Source organism: Chiroxiphia lanceolata, chromosome Z (genome assembly GCF_009829145.1).
Source record: "Chiroxiphia lanceolata isolate bChiLan1 chromosome Z, bChiLan1.pri, whole genome shotgun sequence".
In the NCBI taxonomy this organism is placed as follows: domain Eukaryota; kingdom Metazoa; phylum Chordata; class Aves; order Passeriformes; family Pipridae; genus Chiroxiphia; species Chiroxiphia lanceolata.
This window is the reverse complement of record NC_045671.1, coordinates 11,083,034-11,108,807: the sequence shown is the minus strand read 5'-3', so window position 1 is coordinate 11,108,807 and position 25,774 is coordinate 11,083,034. Positions and strand designations below refer to the sequence as shown.

The 25,774-nt window shown below is 40.2% G+C and overlaps 1 protein-coding gene across 3 annotated transcripts in view; it reads right to left on the bottom strand.

Moving 5' to 3' along the window:
* The window catches only part of RAI14 (retinoic acid induced 14), an 86,799-nt gene that overhangs the window by 15,307 nt on the left and 45,718 nt on the right, over positions 1 to 25,774 (bottom strand). For 2 of the 3 annotated variants that reach the window (XM_032675999.1, XM_032676000.1), the window contains exons 3-5: positions 22,931 to 23,061; positions 3,386 to 3,474; positions 1,511 to 1,575 (exon numbers count right to left, since the gene is read on the bottom strand). In XM_032675999.1, the coding sequence (XP_032531890.1) occupies positions 1,511 to 1,575; positions 3,386 to 3,474; positions 22,931 to 23,061 (285 nt within the window). Of the gene's footprint in view, positions 1 to 1,510; positions 1,576 to 3,385; positions 3,475 to 7,064; positions 7,232 to 22,930; positions 23,062 to 25,774 lie in introns of those variants that run through there. The other variant, XM_032676001.1, reaches the window with a different exon arrangement.

Sequence of the window (25,774 nt, the reverse complement as noted above, 5' to 3'; positions counted from 1 at the left end):
AATTATGGGTTTCTGAAAATCAAACATTATAACTTTTTACTTTTAAATGTAGCACTGCCTCCAACACATCTATGATTCTCTAGGAAAATCATATAGATTACTGCATTCTGTAACAAAAATGTTGAGATTCTGCCTGTGTAAAATAGTCATTTAGCCTGTTTTAGTTCAACACTAGTTAGACATTCCTCACATGCACACTTTGGTCCCCAGAAGTAAGAAGGCAATCCTAAGAGCACAAAGTATTGGAAAATATTACCAGTGGGCTTGCGTTTGTGAACGTATTTGGAAATCTGCATATTGTAACAAAACCAGAAAAATATCAACAACAAAATATCAACAAAAGCACTCTGTGGTTGTAGCCAGCACGTGAAAGGGCAGCAGATACTAGTATTAAACACACATTAATTGCTGCCTGCGATACCACCAGTGACGGCCTGATGGTGCTGTTTATGCTGTAAATGGGTTGGCATTGGCAGCAGTAGAAACCGGCAATGAAACGAGCCTCGGTGGCTAATGACAACCCTTCCCAGGTGGGGACGAGTAAGGGAAGTCACCTTGCAACATACTGAGGTGGGGATCAGTGTTGCCAGAAACATTGCCAGGGACCAGTCGCAGGACAGTTGGAGAGCCCTGAGGGTAACCAGGCAAGAACAATTTAGAGGTTGGGATATGGGATCCATTCTCTTTCTGGACCATTGGGTTGTTATTAATTACTTCATCTGTAGTCTCAGTCTGTATTCACTATTTCATCTGAGACTTACAGATAACTCCAAACTCAGAAAAAAATCTGTTCCATTCCTCTGATCACTGCCATGAAAACTTACCAGTATTTCTGAAATGAGAGCTGAGATGGACAATGTCTTTGCTTACTAATGCACATCTTCAGCTTCAACACTATGAGAATCTTCTATTCATCTTCAATTTTCTTTTTCTTATTTTTCCCCATTCTCTCAAATCCCTTTCTAATCCCTTACTGTTCTTTACCTCATTTCATGGAGGATTTGATTATTTACATATTTTAGGATCTAAACTACTTTGGTTTCTTTTCTCTTTGACTTAAACTTGACAAATGTTTCTATAGTGAACAGACAGAAAGCATTCCAGTGGAACAATATCAGAATCCCCCCAGAAGCAAAAAACCCTTTTCCCCTAAAACTCTCAAATCTACCTAATTCCAAGTCATCCAACCACAAAGACAAAACATAGGAATTGGACTGAAGCTGCAACCTGCTTGAAACCCAACCCAGCTACATTAGATCAGCTACACATGGAAAACTCTGTCTGCAGATCACTCAGGGAAGATACCACACTGTTTTCTATCATCCGTTCACAGTGCCTGAAGGGTCTTTAAACTCTTTATGTTGAAATTCTTGATTTGCCTCTCTTGATGTCAAGGAGATAGGACAATGGTATAGCAGTGTGGTGCAGATTATTAGCAGGAAATGTGTCAGTGTCTGGTGGACCCAAATGAAAATTTCAAAAATCAAAATTAATTTAACTTTTACTTTACCTGAAGCAACCTCTTGATGCAATCAGGGTGGCTGTTCTTTGCTGCAAGATGTAAAGCACTGTGACCTAAATGAATAAAGGGAAAGCAAATTAATTATTCAATCATGCCAAAGCAGAGGAATAAACTCTTCCATGGCAAAGGCAAGATCCTGAATTATCCATCTTGTTTCTATCATGACAAATAAAAAGTAAGGGTAGAGAAAATAAAATAAAAACCTGCATCAAGTGGAATGTCTTTACAATAGACTGTTGTTCAGGCAGGTAACAGAATAATCTTAATGTCTTGCTTCAGATAAAGGAGTAACACAAACAATGTGTCAGACTATATCTTGGCAGAAGTAAGTCTAAGATTGTTATGCATTGTGCCTTAGAAAACAATTTTCCTGTATTACTCAACCTCACTGCACAAAGATGTCTGTCAGTGTCTTCATGATTTCTGCCATGTGGCAATGAAAAATAACCCAGCACCAAGAGTAAAACATGCCAAATTCACCAGCTACCATGACAATGAATTTGTATAATCCATGAAGTGCATGTAGAAGAAGACTCAAACATAGGCCTACTTTAGTTTGTGTCTCATAGATTCCCTATTCAGTTATTTTATACAGCGGCTACGAGCACATATCAAACACAGGTCTACATCAGTTCGCATTGCAGTTAACTTTTTTAGCACCCATGAGCTCATATTTAGCTATGCTGTAGTGATTTACTGACTACGGATTTATGATGAAAGACTGCAGTCTCTCCTCCAGCTTCATCTTACAGACCATCTGAAAAATTAAACAGGCCAAGACATCAAAAGAACAAATTATCCATGAAACTAAGAAAAGAAGGAGGCAAGATTTAGTACTCAATAAAGACAAAGCCACTTGTGACAGTAAACTCTCATTGCAAATAAGGTGACTTTTACAGACAAGGATTTCCCTAATGAACACTGGGTTGATACTCTCAGGTGAAAGTAGGCAGGCAACCTCTTACTATCCAAACAACTAATAAATCCTGAGGCAAGATGAAGTATGAATCCTGAATAACAGTCTGCATCAGGTACACATATTCTGTTATCATTGAGTAAAATATGAAGGCTTCTTCCAGTATCACAGACACTTCCTTACAGGGGCAAATCATTCACATGTATGACAGAAATTCCCTCAGGCTGCAGTGAGTGGCCAAAACAGAACCCATGAACCCAACATTTACAGATCATTACTGGAGAGACAGAAAGCTGATGGCTCATACAGGTGCTCAGCTAGACAGGGAAAATGCTGGGCACAGATTCCACACAATGTGTCAACTGAAATCTATTAGGAAGAGTTCACCAGTTTCAAATTCAGCTCCCATCATTCTCCTAGGGGGGTAGTAATTAAGGCATAGGACTTCTGAGAACTGAAACAGCATACTTAATAGCTCTCAGCTCTGTTTTGGCCTGTATCAGCTGTTTTCACTATGTCATAATCCTGAGGAAATGTCTTACTGAAACTCCTGTAAAGTTAATGGGGTTAATAGCTTGGATAAACATAAAAGCAACACTGAAGGTCTTGATGTAACCTACAACAATAAAAAGAGTTGAGGAAGATGATTTTTTTTAACTTAAAAACAACAATTTTTTAAAAATTGAGCAACTATTTTACATCTGGAGTCCACTGCAAATGCTGAAATCTATAGTATTAGGACAAAAGTTTTTAAGGATTTTATACTTTTTAGGACCTCAGAATCTGAATTCTCTGTGCAGGAAAGCAAGTATGCCTAAACCTGCTTTTCCTATAGAGCGTGTGGGGAAAAGCAATGTTGTCAAATCTGCAGTTTCACTCTGCACATCAAGAACTACATAAGTAACTTAAGTGTATTAAGCTACTTGTATAGGTTCAGAGAGGCATACCTGCACCATCCTGGGCTGTCACATCTGCACCATGTGTCACCATGATCCTGAGGCACTCTGCATGCCCTTTCGTGGCTGCCAGGTGAAAACTGGAAGAGAGCATTAACATGTCACTTTTATTTTATTAAGACCTCCTTTCACTCACAAACCACATACCGGCAAGTTCTCCCCTCCCTGTCCTTACACCTTTTGGCATCCCTCCACTGCCTCCCAAGAAGATAATAGCTCTGAAAGTGAGATGGTGCAACAAAAGTATTTGTAGCCATACTTTCATACCACACCTCAAACAATGTGTTCCACTTGAGGACCCTCACTACAAGAAAGATGTTGATGTGCTGGAGCATGTTGAGCAAAGGGCAATGAAGCTGGATAAAGAATTTAAAGAACAAGTCCCATGAGGAGCAGCTGAGGGAGCTGTGGGTGTTTAGTCTGGAGAAAGGGAGGCTCAGGGGAGACATTACTGCTCTCTACAATTCCCTGAAAGGAGGGTTGGTCTCTTCTCCCAGGCAACTGGTGACAGGACAAGAGGAAATGGCCTCAAGGTGTGTCAGGGGAGGTTTAGATTGGACATTAGGAAAAGTTTTTCAATTGAAAGGGTTGTCAAGCATCAAAAGCTGCTGAGGGAAGTGGTGGTGCCACCATCTATGGAAGGCTCTGGCTGTATTTAAGAGATGTGTAGATGTGACACTTGGGAGGGGACATGGTTTAGTGGTGGACTTGTGGTGCTGGGTAATGGCTGGACGTGATGACCTTAGAGGTCTTTTCTAACCTGAACAACTCAATGTTTCTATTATTTTACACAGGCTGCTGTGTCATTAACCTATACCATATACCTTATGTGCATGTAGTTCCATGTAATTTGTAAACTAACATCCCTAGTGGTGTAATATATCCCCAAAGAATGCCTGGACTTGGGGAATTAATAAAGAAAACATTCAAAATAACTGACTTCACTCTAGTCATTTTAGTCCATCCCGATTTTTCCCTTTCAGTGAACAAAATTTAGTTCCTCTAAAAATTGGCTCTATGATTCCTTAATTAAACTAAATCAAGTTATACTTCTGCACTGCCCTTCAAAGAGCTCATTTTCCCTTCGTGTACAAGGCAGGGGGAAACACCTTACTATATCACTAGGAAAAATCAAAGCTACTGATTATTTGTGAGACTATGCCAGAGATCTACTTTTTCCACTTTTGGTTTTGCTGTTCACCTCAAGCACCTGCTTGTTTAAACAGTGGAAAATTGCAGACGTTACCAACCACACTGTGGTAGGATACACTCTACAGCATCAATTACCCAAGACATAATTACAGAACAAATTGAAGAAATTACACTGAATTTGAGAGCCTTTTTTCAGCTGAAGGTTCATGTTTGATATCCTCATGTTGGGCACCTTAAGATTCACAGAAGCAGGCCTATAGAGGTGCTGCTGACTTCATTTTTGCAAAAATGAAGGAAAAGCTTCTGAAAACACAGTTGCTTATATCCTCTTGAGGCATAGCATGCTGACATTGTCAAGTCATAAGATATGGGCACAGCACCAGCAGACATACTGCTACCACGAGGGTCCTACCAATATCAGCCTGATATACACAGTTTTTCAGTGCAAGTAAGGTAAAAAACAAATCCAAGACAGAACACTTCCAATTGCTATTACATTGTGTGCAAAAAGTTAGGACCTTCATCAACATGCTCCAACTGAAAAAGTCAGTATTCCTGGGATGGTTTCTAATCTCTTTTAAAGAAGACATTAAATTTTTAACAACATTCCCCTGGAATCTAAAAGGAAAAAGCATAAATCATGGAGCCACACCAACTACTGTATTTAAGAGTTTACATTTTGAACAACTGCTTCCTCTAAGTGCTAAAACTAACATTGGAAGTTCAGCCTGCTAACCGGGGAAACTTGGAATAGCAGGCAGGAATGAAAAGAATATTTCAGGCACATAGTATGTGAACTGCAACAGTGTTTCTCTGAGCCACAGACTTCTTTGCAGCCTTCTTGAAAACTCGGCAGAGAAAAAGACCTAAAGACAAGAGCTGGCAAAGAATAGAGAATTAATGAAAACAGGAGAGCTCCTGAAACAGAGTCGTCTATCAAGGACAACAACCATGTCACCTCCTACAAAGAGTCCTTCCACACTGGCTGCTACCAATTGCAAATGGTAGCAGTGCTTAAGCTTTGAACTATTCCCTGCAAATATAAAAATATTCTGGGTGCTCTTCTCATGCTTGCTACTGCCATAAACAAACTGAAGAGTTAACACTTCCAAGAGTGCAAGAAGCACTGCTGCTCTCTGTTCTCTGGTCATTCAAAATATAAACTTCATGTACTCAGTGACCAAGGCAAAGTTGTGTAAACATTCTTCTTTAGAAGAAGTGGTTTCTCAGGCTCTGGGAAAATTGCTGGGAGAGGGACACAACAGGAGTCTGACAAATTCCAACACCTCTAATTTAGCCAGCACAACATACCAGCAAATACCAAATTCAGATACATTTGTGTAGATACAAAATACAACCAAATGCACTTATATATTAGGAAGGCTGTGAAGCATGCACTTGGCTAACTTATACTTGACAATATTCATAGCAATAATAAATACCTGAATAATAATAACTTGGCTAAATCTGGGGCACTGAGGTTTTACAGACAGACTGTGTAGGATGGTGCCAAATGCAACATGAATATGCAAGTGCTAAGGAAGTTTTATTTAGGTAAAATCAGACTGCAAAAAAGTATCAGAGAGAAGAAAAATTAACTCTTTTCAGGTCACACTCCTATGAACGCATTAATCCTACCAATGAAAATAATTCCCATGGCAGTTCCCAACAAGTCATCACACAAAGCAGATGATTCGTTTCACAATGCAAAAAAATATTTTAGAGGAAAAAAGGTCTGATTAAAAATATTGCTTCTCACAAACTAATAGGATGAAAGAAATATCTCTAAGCAGAACAGGTGGTTTTGAAGGTGAGAGAACACACATGAAGGATGTAATGACCTAATGAAAGGAAAAATACAGAAGCTAACTGGAAAGTCCCGTGAAAAGTGAGGATGATAAGGTTTAACTCTCAAGCATTTTTACAGTGGCCAAAGCCACAGGGCATTGGGCTGCTACAGCTCCCTCACAAGTGCTTGCTGTGTCTCCTCCCTTCATCCTTCTACCTCTGCTGTCACATAAACCTGTAGTGAGACATTTTTTCTTAATAATCGAAAAGCAATTGGGAGGGGAATGGGGGGTATGGTTACTTAGAACCTTTACCAGGAAATTAGCCCTGCGCGACAGACAGAGAGAGAGAGAGAGGAGAATGACTCCAGACTGGGATGAACCTATTACAGTCATATTTAAGTCCGAGTATTTACAGTGTTGGGCAAAAACTTCCCCTGAAGGAGTAATTCTGATTTTAAAGTTAATTCTGCTTTTTTCTTTTTAACTTAAAAAGCCCAAAACCCCAAACAAACAAAAAACAACCCACCTAGAACAAAACAAACAAAAAAATCTGCAAACCCAAACAAGTGAGTAGTAGATACTGAGGACTCCTGTGTAGCAAGGGAGGCTCTTGAAACAAAGAAGCCTGTAGACATTCATTTCCATACCTAATAATTCTTTACAAGCCACATAATTTCCTAAAATATTTGAGGCAAAAGCTGCAGGTTTCCAAACACTGAAGTTCTCACCATCTGGATGCCTTAAGCAGTGGTCCATTTTAGTTGCATCTTCCACGAATAAACTTCCCTTGATATGAAAGCAAACAACTTTTCCTCCCATTTCCTGGTTGTGCAATGACTTAGGAAACAAAAACAAACATGTAAGGGCTGATTTGGACGAAGGGCCACACTGAGGGTTGGATTCTCATTCAGCTTAAAATCCCATTATGACATAGTTCATTTTCCCTTCACAATAGATAAACCTGGTATTATGACTTAGAGCCACATCTTGATACCCCAGCCTGAAGTGATTTGAGATAGATTTCTTTTATTGCTGTAAAACATTTTTACTCTTCCTGAGGGGTAGGATGATCTTTTATTATTGTATCGAGACTTTTCAGTGCAGCAGAGGAGCACTGAGTTTCTCACTGGATACACCAGCCACTGGATACAGAAATTAAGCAAGTCAGCATTCAAGACCCACCTCTGCATCAGATGATAAAGATCAGCTGGTTGACACTGATTTTTCCTACTGGGAACATGCAGGTCTCATAATTACTCAGTCGCTAACGAGGCAAAGTAGAAAATTATCTTCTTTGGGAGGAATGCAAAGCTTAGCTGGAGTAACCAGACCTTGAGAGTAAGAGTGAACTCACAGCAAAACTTCATCAAGTTCAAGGTCAACTAGAGAACAGCTACAAGACTATCACCTTAAAGTCTTATCAGGACCTCAAATTTCTTGACCTGAAATGTTACTCAAATAAAAAACTCACACTGATAGATGCTTTTTATGACTGAACAGAGGAGACAGCTGTGTATGACATCCCTGAACTAGTTTTAAACAGCAGATTTCTTACAGATAGGAGATGTCAGCTGGTGAAGCACTTACAACTGTCCTAAACAAAGCTGTCCCTTCTTCAGGGCAAAGAACCTTTTCCACATTTTGGTTGTAAAGGCAAGTTAGCAAGGGAATAAAGACTTCTTTAACCAGCATCTGACAGACAAAGCATAATAGTTCAGATAGAGCCAGTCTTCCCTAGAAGACTGAGAATGAGTGTTTCCAGCAATTATTTAAATGCCAATTTAAATCAGAAAAGCACCCTAAATTTTACTACTTAGCTCACATAAAACATTTCTTTACAAATCATTACACCACAGGTAGAAGAACAGAAATAATCCACATTTAGGGGTTAGACTTGTAAAACTGGAACTGACTACACTTGCTAAGGTAGCAACAAGACATGGGTCTGCTATATCCAGGTTCTCCTTAACTACTTGCACAGCTACTTCCTGCAAAACTGAGCACAATCCTCTTACTGAATATTATTTTGACAGCTGGCTTAAAACAACCGGGTGGTCCATATATCTAGGGAAAGTGTCACAAAAGTACAGTGGAATGTCATAAAATAAGAAAAAATAAATATCCAGCCTCAATTTAAGACAGTAACCTTCCAATAAGGAAATTTTCATCTGTGAAAAGAAAAACAGGGGAGAAAAAAGCAGAAAAATTACACACAATCAGAGGGTTCAGGCTCTGTTGGGCAAGGTCACGCTCCAGAATTTTTTTTCTAGGCAGAATTATCATTCTCTGTAACACAGATTTTCTCCAGGGTCTGAAAGTAGTCTGACACATTACTTACCAAAATCCAAAGCAAATAAAGAATTTGGTTGAATTATGGATGCTAAGTGAATATTGTATTTGCTATTTCCTATTATGACAAACTTGGAACACAGTCAAACTTCTATGCAAGCATATAATACTATTGTTCTCTGTCATTTTAATCTGAGTGCTCTGAAAATATTTTAAGTGCAAGAATGTTTGAAATACACTGTGAACTCACATACACTCATTGTCAAGGTTTATTTTGAGTAAAAACATCCCTCCCCAAGACAGATCATTCTTCTTCATTTTCTAATGGATGTCAACCCTTTGTTGACTTTTTAAAAGTTTAACTTCCCTGCCAACAGTCTGATGATTTATAGTTTCCCAGCTGACCAATACCTTCACACAAATAAACAAGATTGATAAAATAAAGATACAGAGCTGCTTGGAGTTTTTGCAATGCTAATTTAAAAAACCGTATAGAAATGGAAGATACTCAAGCTTCGCTGCTACCAGATCAGACAGGCAAGCAATTCACCATCTATCTCAGCCAGAAAGAGACTTACTGATAACCTGGCTTTCTGCACTGACTTGAGCTTTTATACATTTTAGAAGCAGCACCTTGTTTACCATGCCTATTATCCCTCAAAGCCTCAATTTCCACTTCGATAATGACAGCAAAAAAATATTCAGTAGATGATATCTGGCTTTTGATTGGTTTCTACCACAAGCTGAGTGGCAAAAATGCTAAAATTCCCAAGGATCTGACCCGGAGGAGGAGAAAAGGCCATGAGTTACCACTAGAGCAGCACATTCTGTGCATGAAGAAATGCTGTCATGCAGAAGGAAGTCCAGTGTGGTCTCCTCTCACGTGTAGCACCATGACCAGTCACTGTAGAATACAGTTTACTTACCTGTGGAGGGCCTGAGATTTTATTAGCATAAAAACAATTTTGAAAGTAAGCCCTTTTTGACACATCCTAAATCTAATTAATAGAAAAGTTATCATCTTCATATTAAAAGACTGGGAAAGTCCCAGAGTGGTCCTGAAACTTGAGGTGTTTTCTGTCTTCCCTTCCCAAACCAGAGAGGGCTCTCAGCAAACTAGTAACTTGCTGTTTCAGCAAGGACTATGTTTCTATGGATAGGACATGCCTGGTTCTGCTTCTTCCTTGCATCAGCACATGTAGGTAGGTAACTGTGAGGTTGGTGAGCTGATACAGGGAGCAAAACCTGCTGAAAACCAAAGCTGCCTTTACTGTTCCATCACACAGCACAGATGCATGAATCCTCTCAGTGAAAAGGAAGGAACAGCATGTAGAATTTCACCTTAAACTGAAAAACTGAGATTAAACTATGAATGTTTTGCTATGAAAGTAAAAGAACCTTTGTCTTTTCCTGACTGCAGTATAAGATACAGTCACTCATTTGAAACAATAAATGTCTTATGAACAGCCAGTCATTTAAATATGGAGGAGCCATACAGATTGAGATGTTTGGCAGATCAGACTGCCTTAAAAGAAAATCAGACATCTGCAGGTAATTGCCATCAATACTTACTAGTTATTTAGTTTTTTGATTTTTTTTTTTTTTTAATAAAAATTATAGCTTCACACTGCACCCATTTCATCTCCTCCTAAAAGTAAATGTCACAAATGTGGCTTTTCAATAATGCTGGCAGTCCATGTCATTATCCTGTCACTTGCATACATGCAGCCAGAAGAATGCAAAAATCAGCTCAGGAAAAACAGTTATAGGAAATACATTTTGTGTTTAAGTCAGAGCTGGCACCAGTACGAACTGGGAAAATTAAGTATTCAGAGTTTTAAGACATTCAATCAATGAGTTGCTACAAACAACTTCTAGAGTGCAGGCAGGTTAAGATTTTAAGAAGTTGACATTGGCAAGTATGGACTTACTAGCAGCTGTGAGAGATTTTTTTTCCCCACTCTCCCCTTTAGCACCCGCCACTGCAAAGTGAAGTGCTGTACACAGACTGTGTTCTTCTATTTTAACATGAGATGGCATTTGCCCTTCCCCAATACACACAGAACTCTCTGGTAAAAACCCTGCACGCCACTTCTGTGTTAGCTTGTATTCTGGAACAGCTTCAAAAAAACCCCAAAAACTAGACCAAACCAAAAAATCACCAACCAACCAAAAAACACAAACAACACCCCCCCCCCCAAAACCAAAACAAATGCAGTTTTCATATAAAGTTTCCAGCTTTTCATCATAGCATGAAAAGTCTTGTTTCAATCATACACACCTCGAGGTATAGGACATTAATAAAAGGCAAGCCTGTTTAATGGCTGTTTTCTTATTAGAAAAGAAGCCATTGCATCATGCAACACAGGAGCTGGCAAGCTACAGACTCCTGATTTTAGTCTTCAAACTCAGCAAAAATATCCACCCAGCTGCTCTTCAGAGAGATTTCTGGGATCCCCAGCAGCTTTATATTTTTCGCTCTCAGGTTGTGCTCCAGCAGTTCCATTTTCATATACAGTTTTCTTTGGCAAACTCTATTACTGCATTAACACTTCAAGTCTGAAATGTATAGACTTTTCTTCCATGTACCATTAATTGTAAACATAAGCGCTCACAATTTAGATTTATCATATGAAGTTTCTTGCACGGTGTCCATTTTTAAAGTCCCCAGTAACTGATGTCAGCAAATTGCAACAGAGATTCTGCAAGGTCAAGCTCCAGGGCACTCCTAGGTGTTGACAGAAAGTCTGAAGTTTTGCCATAGTTTTTTTAGTTTTGGACTTGTAGGGTAGAAAAATGAACAAAGTACAACAGTGAAGCCTCAAACGCTTGAAGAGCCTAGAAATCTGCGCAGTGTGGCCTGAGCCTCCAAAGCCAAGTACAGAGCGGTGAGGAAGGTAGAGAGAGGACTAGGGAAGATTCCTTCTGATAGCTTCTTTAAGACCACATCCCACATATAAAGTCCAAACAGATGCACAGTTATCGTCTCAATACATGTATGCCTTCTAGCACAATATCTTCTTAGCACAGGGTGAAATCCCTGAGGATACCCTGGATGTGCCCAGATCAACACAACTTCTTTCCTGAGTTAGGTAAAACCAGCCAGTCATCTGCTGTGCTGTCTTGCTAAGCCAGATAGAGTTCAAAGCTAAAATTAAGCCCAACAATGAGAGCAATGACTAGTGTCTCCCCTGACCTTCATCCTCCAACACAACTCACTATTGCTTGCCTGAGGCAAGCAAATGCTAATAATCACCTTAGTACATGAAAAGTCATGAATATTAAAGCAAGGAAATCTCAAACCATGTTGGCATAACAAGAGGCCAGGAAAAGGCTGGAAAGCATGAGAGCAATTGAGTAAAAGTTAATCTAAAAAAATATTTTTGTTTCATGAAAATCCAGCAAGGCTTAAGAACTGCATGTAGTGCTCCAAGAAAAGAACGTGGATATCCTTATGGAACATGAGGGACGTTGACAAAGGGTAGCTCAGGGTTATATGCTGTGCTTGATGTTTCTGTGCCTTTTATACTTACAATTCTCCACATCTCTTCAGAATTGAAGCAACAGAACTATTGGGTTTATTTATTTTTTATTAAACTGTATAAAGTGAACTTCTCTTACTTCACGGGAGAATTGCAAATAATATGTACTTACAGTAATTAATCTACTAGTAACACATTCTTCCAGGACCACTGCTTAGTAAGACCTCTTAATATTTGGGGTTTTTAAACTTTTTAAATTATTATGGCCATATATTTTATTTTGTATTTCAGAATAACTATACTACTAAAACTTTTAAGATTCCACATTTCTGAAGAGGAGTAGGGACTGGAACACAGGTGTGTGCAGAAAAAGGCAACTTCAGAGTTTTCCTTTAGTATTTTCCTAACACACAATGCACCTGTAAAGCAGGTAGCAGAAAACACAGAGTGACATATAAGCCCACTAAATAAGCAGCCACCAGCATAGTCTATTGCATGAGACCTCAGTGTGAAGTTAAAAAAAAAATAAATTAAATAAATTCCACATTTGCACATTGCTCTGTTTTGGCTGCCTTTCCCCTCCTAGATTAGAGTACATTTTTAAGCCAGTAGCAGCCAGTGGGCATAATTAAAATCTACACATAGAGCTCATTTGGTTGCATAAGTATTTGAAAAACATGTATAACAACTGCAGCCCATTATGTAGATATAAATCTGAAAAACAACTGCAGCCTTAACCCTGTTCCCTCCAGCCTTAAAGAGCCTGATTCTGGCCCAACTCACAAGAGGAATGCTTCCCTCGTGGCTCTCCTGCCAGCTCAGACAGGATGAGTGCAAGGAGCAGCCCCATGTTCCCCATGGGAATTGGGGCGCTGTGTTCTGCCTCTGCATGAGCCAAACTGCAGCTGTTTTGACCCAGGCTTACAAAAACTTCCAACCATCCAGGCTATGCTCTGATTCAAGCAACAGACAAGGCTGTTGTTGAAAGCTGGCCAAGTCTGGTAAAATCTGGGTATTTGGCAACTCTGCGAAGGGAGCTGCTTTGCAGGGAATTCCAGCAGCTGCCTGATGCTGCATTACAGGTTTGGCCAACCCTACCTGAGCAGGAGGCTCACAGGCTATCCAAACACGTGTACATTCCTTCAGAAGAGGAAATCCAACTGAAGACCATTAATTTCTGTCTCTTTAGAAGATGGCCTCTTCTCTTTTTCTTTTTTTAGTAACACAAAGGTATAAAAATGCTAAAATGTCTTATAAAAGTTGCTTCAAAAATGCGTATTATAGAACCTGAATGATGTTGATTTCAAGTCCCCTCAAAAGTACAGGTAAGAGCTAAAAAGCGAATGAAGTCTCCAAGTCTAAGTGAGGGGTCACATGCTCAAAACCATCAGAAATTAGTCTCAGTCAAGAGCCAGGAACAAACCACTGTCACAAAGTCCACTCTGTGGATCTCATTTAAAAGCCTGCATGATTGTCAATACAGTGATTGTACACAATATGGATTTTTTCATATATTGCCAAATTATAAAATCAAAGTTAGCTATTGTTCCTCTGTTACAGAGATAAGAGTACTTCCTCTCACTGTACATTAACAATTAACAATTAGCTCATACTGAGTGTAATAGAAATTTAATTAGCCCAATTCAGCATCCTGGCAGCAGACAGCTTTGTCCAACCATGGCCTATGGTATCATTAGAATTTCTAAGTGTTTGTCTAAAGTGGAAAGCAATTTTTCAGGAAACTTAATGTCGACATTTTAAATTATATTCATAATAATGCTGCAGGGCAAGGGGGGGACAAAAAGAAAAACCAGTCATGATTTGAACCTTAAAAGAACTTCAGGAAAGATGTGGAGAAAAAAACACTCCTACAAACAAATCTCCCATGGAAATAAACTTTACAAGAAATTTTGGAATAAGAATCAGATTTCAGCCATCTGTTGGCTAGAGATAAAACACAGGTTGAGATCCCTGTGGTCTTCCTTACTTTGTCCATATTCTGAAACCTAGACATTATTGTGACCATCTGGACCATCATAAATTAAACACTGTGATAAAAGTATATTAAAAAATATTTTTTTCTCAGAGATAAAATCAGGTCTCTGGAACACCAGTGAACTCCATTCCTGGAGATGTGACAATCCTCAGGCAATATTCAGGCAGTAGACCTTTTTTGCAGTTCCTGTCCTGGTATGATTTTCAAAAGACAGTATGCTAATATGCTTTCCCGACTTAAGTGTTTAAACATTTCTAAGAGGTGACAGAGTTGGTACAAAAAAAACATCTTCTAGAGCATGGTGTTAGGCTGAGGACGCCTAGTTGGATGCACCTCAAGGTGAATGCAAACTGTTGCCTGCACTCTGCTGCTAAAGGAGCAGAGAAAAGCACATTGGCAATGTCAATGGTGACATTACTTTGCTGCTCTGGACTCCAGTTCATACTGAAGTTCCAGAACGTCCAGCAGAGCAGCACTCAGTGGTAGTGTGACTTCATTCAGCCACAATAGTCTACTGTCAGTCTCCGCTCTCCATTGGACTTACTGGCCATATAGAACTATTAAAGAGTGATTTGTTGCTTGTTAACAGAGAGGATCTCCTAAGTGAAGGGGTGATTGGTGGCTGTCTTGGCCCCAGCAACCACGAAACAATTGAAATTAAAATATCTGTAGACAGGAGAATAAGTACCAGCAAAACTTCAACTCTGAACATCAGGAGAGCAGACTTCAGGCTGCTCAGGCAACTAGTGCATAAAGTTCCCTGGGAAAACACTCTTGAAAGTGTTGGGGTTCAACAGTGCTCGTCACTTTTTAAACACCACCTCCTAAGGGCAGAGGAGCAGCAACTCCAAAATGTCCGAAGTCAAGTAGATGAGGCAGAAGGCCAGCTTGGCTGAGCAGGGATCTTCCTTTGAGGCTAAGTCAAAAAAGGAAGGAGTATGCCTAGTGGAAGTAAGGTCAGATGGCGTGGGAGCAATACAGAGATGCTGTTTGCCACTGTAAGAAGAAAATTCATGTGGCCAAAGCTCAGTTGGAGCTGAAGCTGGATAGAACCATGGGAACAATAGAAAGAGTTATTTTAAATACATTAAGGGCAAAAGGCAGTGCAGAAATAACATGAACCCATTACAGGATGAGGATGGTCACTTCACAAACAGGGACATGGAGAAGGCAGAGGTGTTTAGTGCTTTCTTTGCCTCTGTCTTCAACACTGAAGATTCACTGGCTAAGGGAGTCCCAGTGCCCTGAGTTGGAGGACTGCGGCTGTGAGAATGATAAACTCTCAGTTGACCCTGAACTTGTGTGGGATCTGCTGCTCCAGCTGAGTCCCTACAAATCTATGGAGCCTGATGGGATTCAGCCGAGAATACCCAAAGAGCAGCTATGTCATTGCAAAACCCCTCTTGATGATTTTTGAACAGTCATGGGAACACTGTCCCAATTTTCAAGAAGGACAAAAAGGATGACCTTGAAACTACAGACTTGTCAGTCTCACTTGAGTGCCTGGTAAAGTTACAGAGAAGGTTATTCTGGAAGGTACTGAAAAACACCTGAAAGATAATGCATTCATTGCTCACAGCCAGCATGGCTTCATGAGGGAAAAGTCCTGCTTTTCAAACCTGGTTTACTTTCGTGACAATGTAACTGCCCTAGCTGATCAAGTGAAGACAGTTGATTTACTGTTTTTGCATTTCAGTAAAGCTTTTGATACTGTATCTCACAATATCCTTCTGGACAAAATGTCCATCACAGACGGATGAATACATCATGTCTCTTCATCGGCTCATGGGTTGGGTGCAAAGCATTACAGTGAATGGGGTGACATCAGACTGGTGACCTGTCACTAGTGGGGTTCCACAGAGCTCCATTGTAGGCCCAGTGCTCTTCAACATCTTCATAAATGATTTGCATGCAAGACTTGAAGGAATACTAAGTAAATTTGCAGATAATTGGCAGGAGCTGTTGATTCCCCCAAAGGCAGAGAGAACATGCAGAGACCTGGACAAATTAAAGGGCTGGGCAATCGCCAACTATATGAAGTTTAACAAGGACAAGTGTAAGACCTGGGATGGGGCAATCCCAGAGGTATGTACAGACTGGGGAATGAGATGCTGGAAAGCAGTGAGATGGAAAGGGACCTGAGGGTCCTTGTCAATGACAAGTTGAATATGAGTCAGCGGTGCCCTGGCAGCCGGGAGGGCCAACCATGTCCTGGAGGGAATCAGGCAAAGCATCACCAGCCAGTTGAGGGAGGGGATTGTCCCGCTCTGCTCTGCCCTGGGGCAGCCTCACCTTGAGTCCTGTGTGCAGTTTGGGGCACCACAATATAAGAAAGATATTGAGCTCTTAGAGAGCATCCAAAGGAGGACAATAAGGATGGTGAAGAGCCTTGAGGGGAAGCCGTAAGCGACTGAGGGCACTTGGTCTGTTCAGCCTGGAGGAGAGGAGACTGAGGGGAGATCTTATCACAGTCTTCAACATCCTCACGAGGGGAATAGGAGGGGAAGACATTGATCTCTTCTCTGTGGTGACCATTGACAAGACCCAAAGGAATGGCCTGAAGCTGTGTCAGGGGAGGCTTAGGTTGGATATCAGGAAAAGGTTCTTCACCCAGAGGGTGGTTGGGCACAGGAACAGGCTCCCCAGGGAAGTGGTCAGAGCACCAAGCCTGACAGAGTTCATGAAGTGTTTGGATAACAGTCTCAGGCACACGGAGTGATTCTTGGGGTTGTCCTGTGAAGGGCCAGGAGTTGGACTTCAATGATCTTTCTGGGTCCCTTCTAACTCAGCACATTCTATGATTCTATGTAACCTTCCAATACCTTAAGATAAAACATTATTACATACAAGGAAACATTTTCTCTCAAAGGTAACTAAAACCTGATTTACTTTTTGAAAAGTGATGTTCTGCATGCCACTCATCCCACCTCCTTATACAGTAAGATCCGAAAGGAAGAAAACAAAAATGAATATTATGTACATAATAAATCTAAAGTATTTGCAGTTGGAATTTGCTCCAAAATTTATTTCTTGTTCAGCCCCCAAGGGATGAACAGTCTCTTTCAAACAAAAATATATCATTAACTGTTATTGGCAATAGTTTTGTGAAAGAGTCCTTAAAGAACAAATCTATGGAGGTTTCTAAGGCTTTTTTGTGCTATTGTCAGACTCATTTTATTCAATAACAGCTGATTCAGTTGCAGTTCAAAAAAATGTACAGAGATCTATTGTTTCACTTAATAGCCAAAAGCATTTAATTCTAGTTCAGTACCTTGCAGAAACATGCAAACATGGCAGTGATGGACTGGCACACTGACAAAATAACTTTAGGACAAGGAAGCGCAACCATTTATACTTTCCAAAGTAAATCCTTTCCAAAATCATTCCTCCACCCTCACTCTCCCACCCCGCTTCAATAATGGCAGTAGCTTCTTAAAATAACAGCCCATTTGAACACTTGATCTTATGGGAAGTGCAGCACATGAATGAATCCTATCCACTCCTGAAAGGAATCTCTTTAAAAACCCTTTTTTGTTAGTTTAAGTGGGACTTAAATGATCAAATTCCAAACTGGAAAGCCCTGTTTTGTTGTTTAAGGAAGCTGAACAAATAAAAAAAAAACCTATCTGGCAAAATAAGACTACAATGACAGAGTCAGATTTCCAGATAGGTTCTATTACAACTGTGCTTGGCAATAGTCTGTGCTGTGTAAGTGGGAGCAACAATGGGACTGTGTCAACTTATGCCAAAGGTGGATTTGCTCCATGGTCTTAAAATTGATTTATTGTTTATAGAAAGGACTGAGTCAGAGGCAGGGTGGTAGTGTGGAAAGTCAAGCAAGTCTTAACCCCCCCCCATTTCATTACTTTGACAAGGTTTTTTTAATACTTTTTTTTTTAAGAGATACTGCTGAGGAGTTAAACCTCCTAATGAAAGTTTGTAAATATTACCTCTAAGAAATTTACTGGTACCTAGACCTCATTAATTTAAGAATCTCCATTTTATTGCATGTGGACAATTCACTAACTAAAGGTCCTAAAGGACAGGGGCAAAAGAGGACAAGTGAAATTTAGGTGGTAATGTCAAAAACTGAGCCAGAGCTCATCATAGCAGGACTGAGTGGGATGATACATACAGTACTCAACAAGACAAATAGAGAAAATATGGGTTTCTGGTATCTGTTCCTCTCATTTCAAGCATTTTATAATAAGAAGCCATTTGATTATACAACAAGAACTTAGAAGTACCTCTTTAAGCATCAAAAATTATCCTCTCCACCTTCTGCTTAAAATAATGTACTATATTACTATATCTCAAATAAAAATCTGGGTGGTATTGAAATTTTTTTTTGTAGGGTTATTAACAAAGAGAATGAAAAGAAAATATCTTAGAAGAAACATGTCACACCTTAAGGGAACAGACAATGATGGAGCTAACAAACCTGTATTGTAATGTGTAATTGTTTCTTCTTTTTTGTTTTTAAGCACATTCCAAAGTCTTTAATCACATTACACACAGTTATATAATTGAATCCATCATGTTCTTCTGGTTAGTCAGCTTCATCCTAATTATGTAAACAAATGCACCAATGTATACTCACAGGGATCAATAGACCTCTCATCCAAAGAGCTCCCTTCCCACATGGTGCTGCAGAACCCTTTCTAAAATGTAACCAGTGAAACCACATGAACCTCATGAGGTTCAACAAGGCCAAGTGATGGTCCTGCACCTGGGTCTGGGCAAATCCAAGCACAAACACTGTCTGGGCAGAGAATGGATTGAGAGAAGCCCCTGAGGAGAAGGACTTGACGGTGCTGGTGGATGAGAGGCTGGACATGACCCACGTGCACTCACACCTCAGAAAGCCAAACATGTCCTGCTCTGTATCAAAAGAATTATGTGGCCAGTAGGTCAAGGGAGGTGATTCTGCCCCTCTGCTCTGCCCTCATGATACCCCACCTGCAGTGCTGCATCCAGCTCTGGGGTTCTCAACATAAGAAGGACATAGACCTGCTGGAGCAAGTCCAGAGGAGGACATGAAGATGATCAGGGGGCTGGAGCACCTCTCCTGTGAAGACAGGCTGAGAGAGCTGGGGTTGTTCAGCCTGGAGAAAAGAATCATAGAATTAGAAAATGGTTTGGGTTGGAAGGAACCTTTAAGATCATATTAATTCCAACCCCCCTGACATGGGCAGGGAAAATTTGACTAGACCAGGTTACTCAGAGCTCCATCCAACCTGGCCCAAACACTTCCAGGGATGAGGAGTTCACAAGCTCTCTGGGCAACGCACTCCAGTGCCTTACCACCTTCACGATAAAGAATTTCTTCCTAATATCTAATCTAAACCTACTCTCCTTCAGCTTAAGACAATTCCTCATTGTCCTACCACAACACGCCTTTTTGAAAAGTCCGTCTCCAGCTTTCTTTTAAGCCCCCTTTAGGTACTGGAAGGTGCTATAAGGTCTCACTAGAGCCTTCTCTACTCCAGGCTGAACAGCCCCAGATCTCTCAGCCTTTTCTTAAAGGAGAGGTGCTCCAGCCCTGTGATCAACTTAATGTCCTTCTCTGGATCTTTCCAACAGGTCAACACCTTTCCTGTGCTGGTGACCCCAGAGCTGGATGCAGTGCTCCAGGTAGGGTCTCACAAGAGCAGAGTAGAGGGGCAGAATTATGTCACTTGCCTTGCTGGCCGCACTGCAGCCCAGGACACAGTTGGATTTCTGGGCTACAAGCACACATTCCTGGCTCATGTTGAGTTTTTCGTCCACAAACACTGCCAGTTCTTTTCCTCAGCGCTAGGCTTGGTCCATTCTCTGCCCAGCCTGAATTTTTATTCCTTCTCTTAACCCATGGGAAGGACCTGGCACTTCACCCTGTTGAACCTCATGAGGTTTGTACAGACCACCTCTGAAGCCTGTCCAGGTCCCTCTGGATGGCATCCCTTCCCTCCAGTGTGTTGACCACATCACACAATTTGGTGTCATCTGCAAACTTTCAGGGTGCCCTTAATCTCACTGTCTGTGTCACCAACAAAGACATTAAACAGTACTGGCCCCAACACTGACCCCTGAGGACAGCACAGGTCACTGGTCTCCACTTGGACCACATTCCTTTCAGCACAACCATCCAGTCTATTCCTTATCTGCCAAGTGGTCCATCCAACAAAAACATGACTCTCCAGGTAGGACACAAGGATGTCATGCAGGACAGTGTCAGATGCGTCACACAAGTCCAGGTGGATGATATCCGTTGCTCTTCCCTCATGCACCAGTGCTGTAACCCCATCATCGAAGGACAACAAATTCGTCAGGTATTATTTGCCTTTAGTGAAGCCACGTTGTCTTCACCAATCATCACCTTATTTTCCATAGCCTCATGGGAGAAGGCTCTGGGGAGACCTTGCAGCACCTTCCAGTACTAAGAGGGAATCTACAAGAAAGCTGGAGAGGGACATTTTAGAGGGGCATGTAAAGATAGGACAAGGGGAATGGCTTCAGACTGATTTAGATATGGTAAGAGGGAGAAATTCTCTACTGTGAGGGTGGTGAAACACTGAAACAGGTTGCCCAGAATAGTCTTGAAGTGTTCAAGGCCAGGCTGGATGGGGCTTTGAGCAATGTGGTCTAGTAGAAGGTGTCCCTGCCCAGGGCAGGGGAGTTGGAACTAGATGATCTTTAAGGTTCCTTCCAATCCAAACCCTATGATTCTATGAAATCTGAGCCCAGTGGTGGCCAGCTCTCCCAAAAAAACCTCTCCAGATAGCAATTTCCCAGCATAAGTCACTGATGTTACAGTTGAGGTAGCTGACAAACTAGCACTGTGCTTCTGCAGGACACCAACAGACCTCAGTGCTGTGCAGCAGAAGGGTCTATGCCTCTAAGCAGAGGCCTCTAAGCCTCTAAGACCAGGCAAAACTGCTGTGTTAGGCTCCAGGAAACACTGCAGGAAAGCAGCCCTGGCATCACACTGCAAAGATAGGAGAAATGAGTCTACACAGAAATGATGGCTTCATTTTTTTGTACACACTAAAGAAAGACTCTGGAGTAGTCTTTCACAAACAAGACACAGTCCGCTATTAACAAGCCATACTGGAGAACATTTCTGGGTCACCTTTGGTAGCTGTGTCTCTCCAGATCAGTGTCATTGTTTCTACACCTGTCAGTCTCTATCTTTCAAAACTGAGACAGAAATAACTTGAGCAGGTCTGCTAAATTTCCAAAAGCATTGGAAACACAATGAGAGTTGGCATGCTGTATTTCTGCATCACAACAATACTATTTTTCTCCGTTCTCTCTCAAGCTGTCTTTTAAACCACTACACAGAAATAATTTAAAAAGTAAACGATAATTAAATGAACATACAGAACAAGCAGAGATCTTTATAGCACTAACTCACATCTGTTCCAAGCAATTAAAACAAGTACTTGCGACTGCATTATTAGTAATTAATAAGTATACGGTTACTGACTTCTTAGTAGTTGTAAATAAAGAATAAAAAATGGGAATTTGGAAGTCTATCTCTATAAAGCTGAAAATCACTGCACCAGATGCCTAGCTACAACAATCCTATTTTTTAAAAGTTGAGAGATACTGACAAATTCAGTCTTGGGTGGTTCCCCAGAAAAGTTCATAGTATCATACTATACATGAAACTTGCAAACTAGGTGTTACACTGGATACACTGGATATAGTGCAGCTTAAGAATCTAGCTCTAAAGTTACGTTGCCTGTAAAACATGAAATGCTAAATAAAGCTGTAATTCAGAAGATTCAATGGTAAAAAGAAAAACATATGTATGTAACTTTTAAAAATTAAAAACCTATTAAAGTATGGAGGAGAAAGCCCTCTTGACGTAAATGAGGACTTATACTTCTGCAGTAAAAAGTTGCAGGTCATTATGAGTCACTCCATCATTCACTTCCCTCAGATGCAGAGCAGAAATAGAACAGATGTAGGAAATTGAAACAGACCAAGAAAGAAGCAGAATATGACTCAATAAATGTAACCCATTAGAACTTATTATATGGCATATACTGCCTTGTGTTGCCCTTCCCAAGACTGGAAACTGTTTTCCTTTGTCCACGTCTATCCAGAATTTTATTTAGGCTTAGGTTCTGTCATGGGATACCTATTTTTCTTATTTATCACTTTAGTCATATTTCTATGCCATAAGGAAGAAAGTTTAAGAATAGCATTCTCTTAGCTATAATTTTCTTAGTGGAATCTTTTATGTTTCACAATTCAGAATGTTCACAGGAGAACAAGAAGAAGAATAGAAGATGAAAATTCTATATATGAAATCTATTGACAGTGCAAAAGGAATCTTGTTTACACAAAACTTCCATTACCACACTTCAATCAAAACAAGCAACAGTTAAACGAATCATCAGCATCTGCAGGATTTTAAAAGTCTGTCACCACAGTTTCAGTTCAAACTAACCCATTAAAATGAAAATTTATCTTAATTTCTGTCTTATTAAAATAATGTCCATGGAAAAAAATAGCCCCAAAGAGGAATACCTTTTGGAGTGTGCAATCTGTAGTGCGCCATGGAATTCTGAAACACCCTGTCCTAAAATGGTCCCGATCTACCCAGCAGATTGTTAACCTTCAAGTTACCTCAGTGGGTTTATGCTTTTGAAATGGCATTTTAAATGTAGAATTACACATAAAGAAAGGAGCTTTCCAGAATGTGCTTCAGAAGAAAAAGAAACCTTCCTTTTCAGGATACTGTCTGGTTTTTAATTCATGGAAGTGGTATATGCATCTAGGGCTGGGTTTTTTCCCCTCCCTTTTCGCTTACATCACAAGTTTAAGTTGGACTTACGCAGTTTTGCCCTCGCTATCTTGTTTGGTGGCACTGGCTCCCTTTTTACCCAGCAATGAAGCCACTTTCTCAGGATCGCCATTCTCCACTGCCTGCAGCAGCCGATCATCGTTCTTATTCCACTCGTTGGTCTGGAGTAAAAGAAAAAGAAGGGAGAAATACTATCAGTACCAGCACTGTGTACAGGCTCTCCTGGATGATCCTGGATCACATTTATCACCGTGGAAAGCTTAAAAAAAAGCCCAACTCAAAGAAATGGTACAAAGAAAGCCACATAAAACCAATCTGCAAGCTGTGCAGCACAGGTTCCCGAGGACTTAATGGCTTAAACCAGGGCCTGAGCAATGACTGAAGATGAACTCTAATTTGGAAACTGTCTAGATGAGTAGTGCAGGTAAACTTTCCGTATTTTCTTACTGTATTTTTAAAAGTTCTCCTTCATTTTTTCTAGTCCTTGTTTCTATTTCAGGCCCCATCAGAGCTCTTATTCCCTATGTTTTTCCTTAAAACAACCGAGCAAATGAGCCACTCCGGTAGACAGCACATCACTAATGCTGCTAAAAGAAAGGACAACCATCCTACTTTCAGATCTTTCCAAACTCAATCCTCTAAGTCTTTTTGATTCTTCTCAGCATCTGAATGGGAACAGGACACTACTTCCTAAAGTAATGATTCTCCCTCCTCCTCCGAACCCTCAGAATGTGGCCTGTTTCCTCTACCAGATGCTCAAGTTGAATCTAGAAAGATCGTCAGAAAACAGAGGACTGTTATCTTTCTGTATTCCATGTGATCAGAGCAAAACAAGCTCCGGAAAAAGCAGTTGGAAGTTGCATTCATGCCTTTTAGTCTGTAAACTAGAAGACATGACTGTTCAGTCTTCAGGAGAAGCAATCTGGTGCAGCCAAAAACCTGTGCTTGAATTAGTGTTAGAACCCTGCTACCCTCAGGAGAGTTATCTTCAACAGACTATGGCTTTCTCTTTGACACCAGTCAGCTCATCTCCAGCATGATTGCTGTTCATGAGCATTTGATTTCTACACAACTTTTGGAATTACTAAATTCATATTAATACGCACCTAGAGAAATATTCAACTTAATAAAAACCAAACAAAAAACCCCCCACGGCAACACTTTGTCCTTATGCTCTATACAGACTTTTTTGGCTCCAGATAAATAAAAAGAATGATGTCTCTCTGTCTGGGCTTATGAGGAAAAGTGTATGATGTACACACTTATATGAACTAACTCCACAGGCTGTGAACACCCTGAAAAACCAGAACAGGAGGAAAGTGTTCCAGGTTACAAGTAATTTAAAAAACAAATTAAAAAAACCCAAACCAAACAGAAAAAAAACAAACAAAAAAGACAAAACCCAAACACTAGGGAGAATGCAGACTGATGAGGAGAGCAGACAGGAGTTGAAAGAACACCACCTGGAACCATGAGTATGAATGGCAGTTCTGTCAAAGGAAGAGGCATGCAGACAAAGCAATTGCAGTCTGTTTTGGCAGTGGTATGACTGGTGGGTAAATGCACATCAAGTCTTTATTCTTATAGCAGTGCAATAAACTTCTGTAGACTCTAGAGCACCAATTACATCAGCAAAAAAAAATTGTTTCCCTGAGCAATATTTAGACTCCATGGCAGTGAGTGGCCAGCCAAACAGCAGGCTCCACCTAAAAGAAAACTCATGGCCTATTCTGCATTTAGGGAATTTCATGTTTTAAAGGGAGTCTATTATTAAAAGCAGATGTTAAAAAAATGTAGCTTACTTGTAAATAAAATCCTTTAAAGTTAACACTGTTTATTTGACAGTATATTATGCCTTTTGCTTTGGAGTTTCTCCTGTTTCTGGGCTTTATTATTCAGTCAAATAAGACATTTAAATATAGGCTATTTGATGAATCACCCTTACCCACAAATCATCAAGATGACTGCAAAGCATTGGTAGCACCTAACTCCTACACTTTTTAATTTTTTTTTTTTTTTTAATTTTTCTGTGTGTGTATGTTTTATATCTTGGAAAATACAGAGATAGCAGGTAGCATGATAACCTACACACACACCACGCACACGTAATCCAGTACTAAACCATACTTTGAAGAAGAAACACAACACCTAATTTAAGATATTTTCCTGACTTGAAATAACTAGTTTACTTCTGAAACATGAATCATAATAAACTACAGGAAAATGTTAAGATAAAGGCCTGCTGAAAATCCTTGGCAGAACAGCTTTCAGAAGAATGTTCAGCTTTTTAGTGTAAAAATGGCCACATCTTCAGGAAGCAGCTCCATGAATATTCTTTCAATACTCAGATATTAAATTGAAACATTACTGACATATAATCCAATATCCAGTATTCTGATATAAGCAAGTAAGTACACTAATACCGGCTCCCAAGTTTAAGAAATATCTGAGACAAAGTGTCAATTTCCCCTTTGAGAAGCTGCTGTGGTAACTATATCTATCTATAATTACACTATCATTAACATCCCAGATCCAAGAGAAACCAGCACAGCTGGGTCCCAAACTACCCCTCAGTAGTATGGAAGCTGAAGCTAGGAGACACACAAATACTGAATGGGGAAGCCTGGAGTATTCTGGAAGTGGTTCTGATGTTGCAGAACTATGTCATGTTCATGTTCACACTAAAACATTTTATGACATATACATAAAGTATATGTATACAAGTACATAGGCTTTAATTCATCTTTACTGTAGTTTTCAACCATATCTTTTTGGTAACAAAAAGTAAACACTCACATAAACACAATTAAAGAAAGACTTAATGATGCCTCATTTAAAAAGCTGCGTGTACCTATCTGTACAGATAAAAAGATT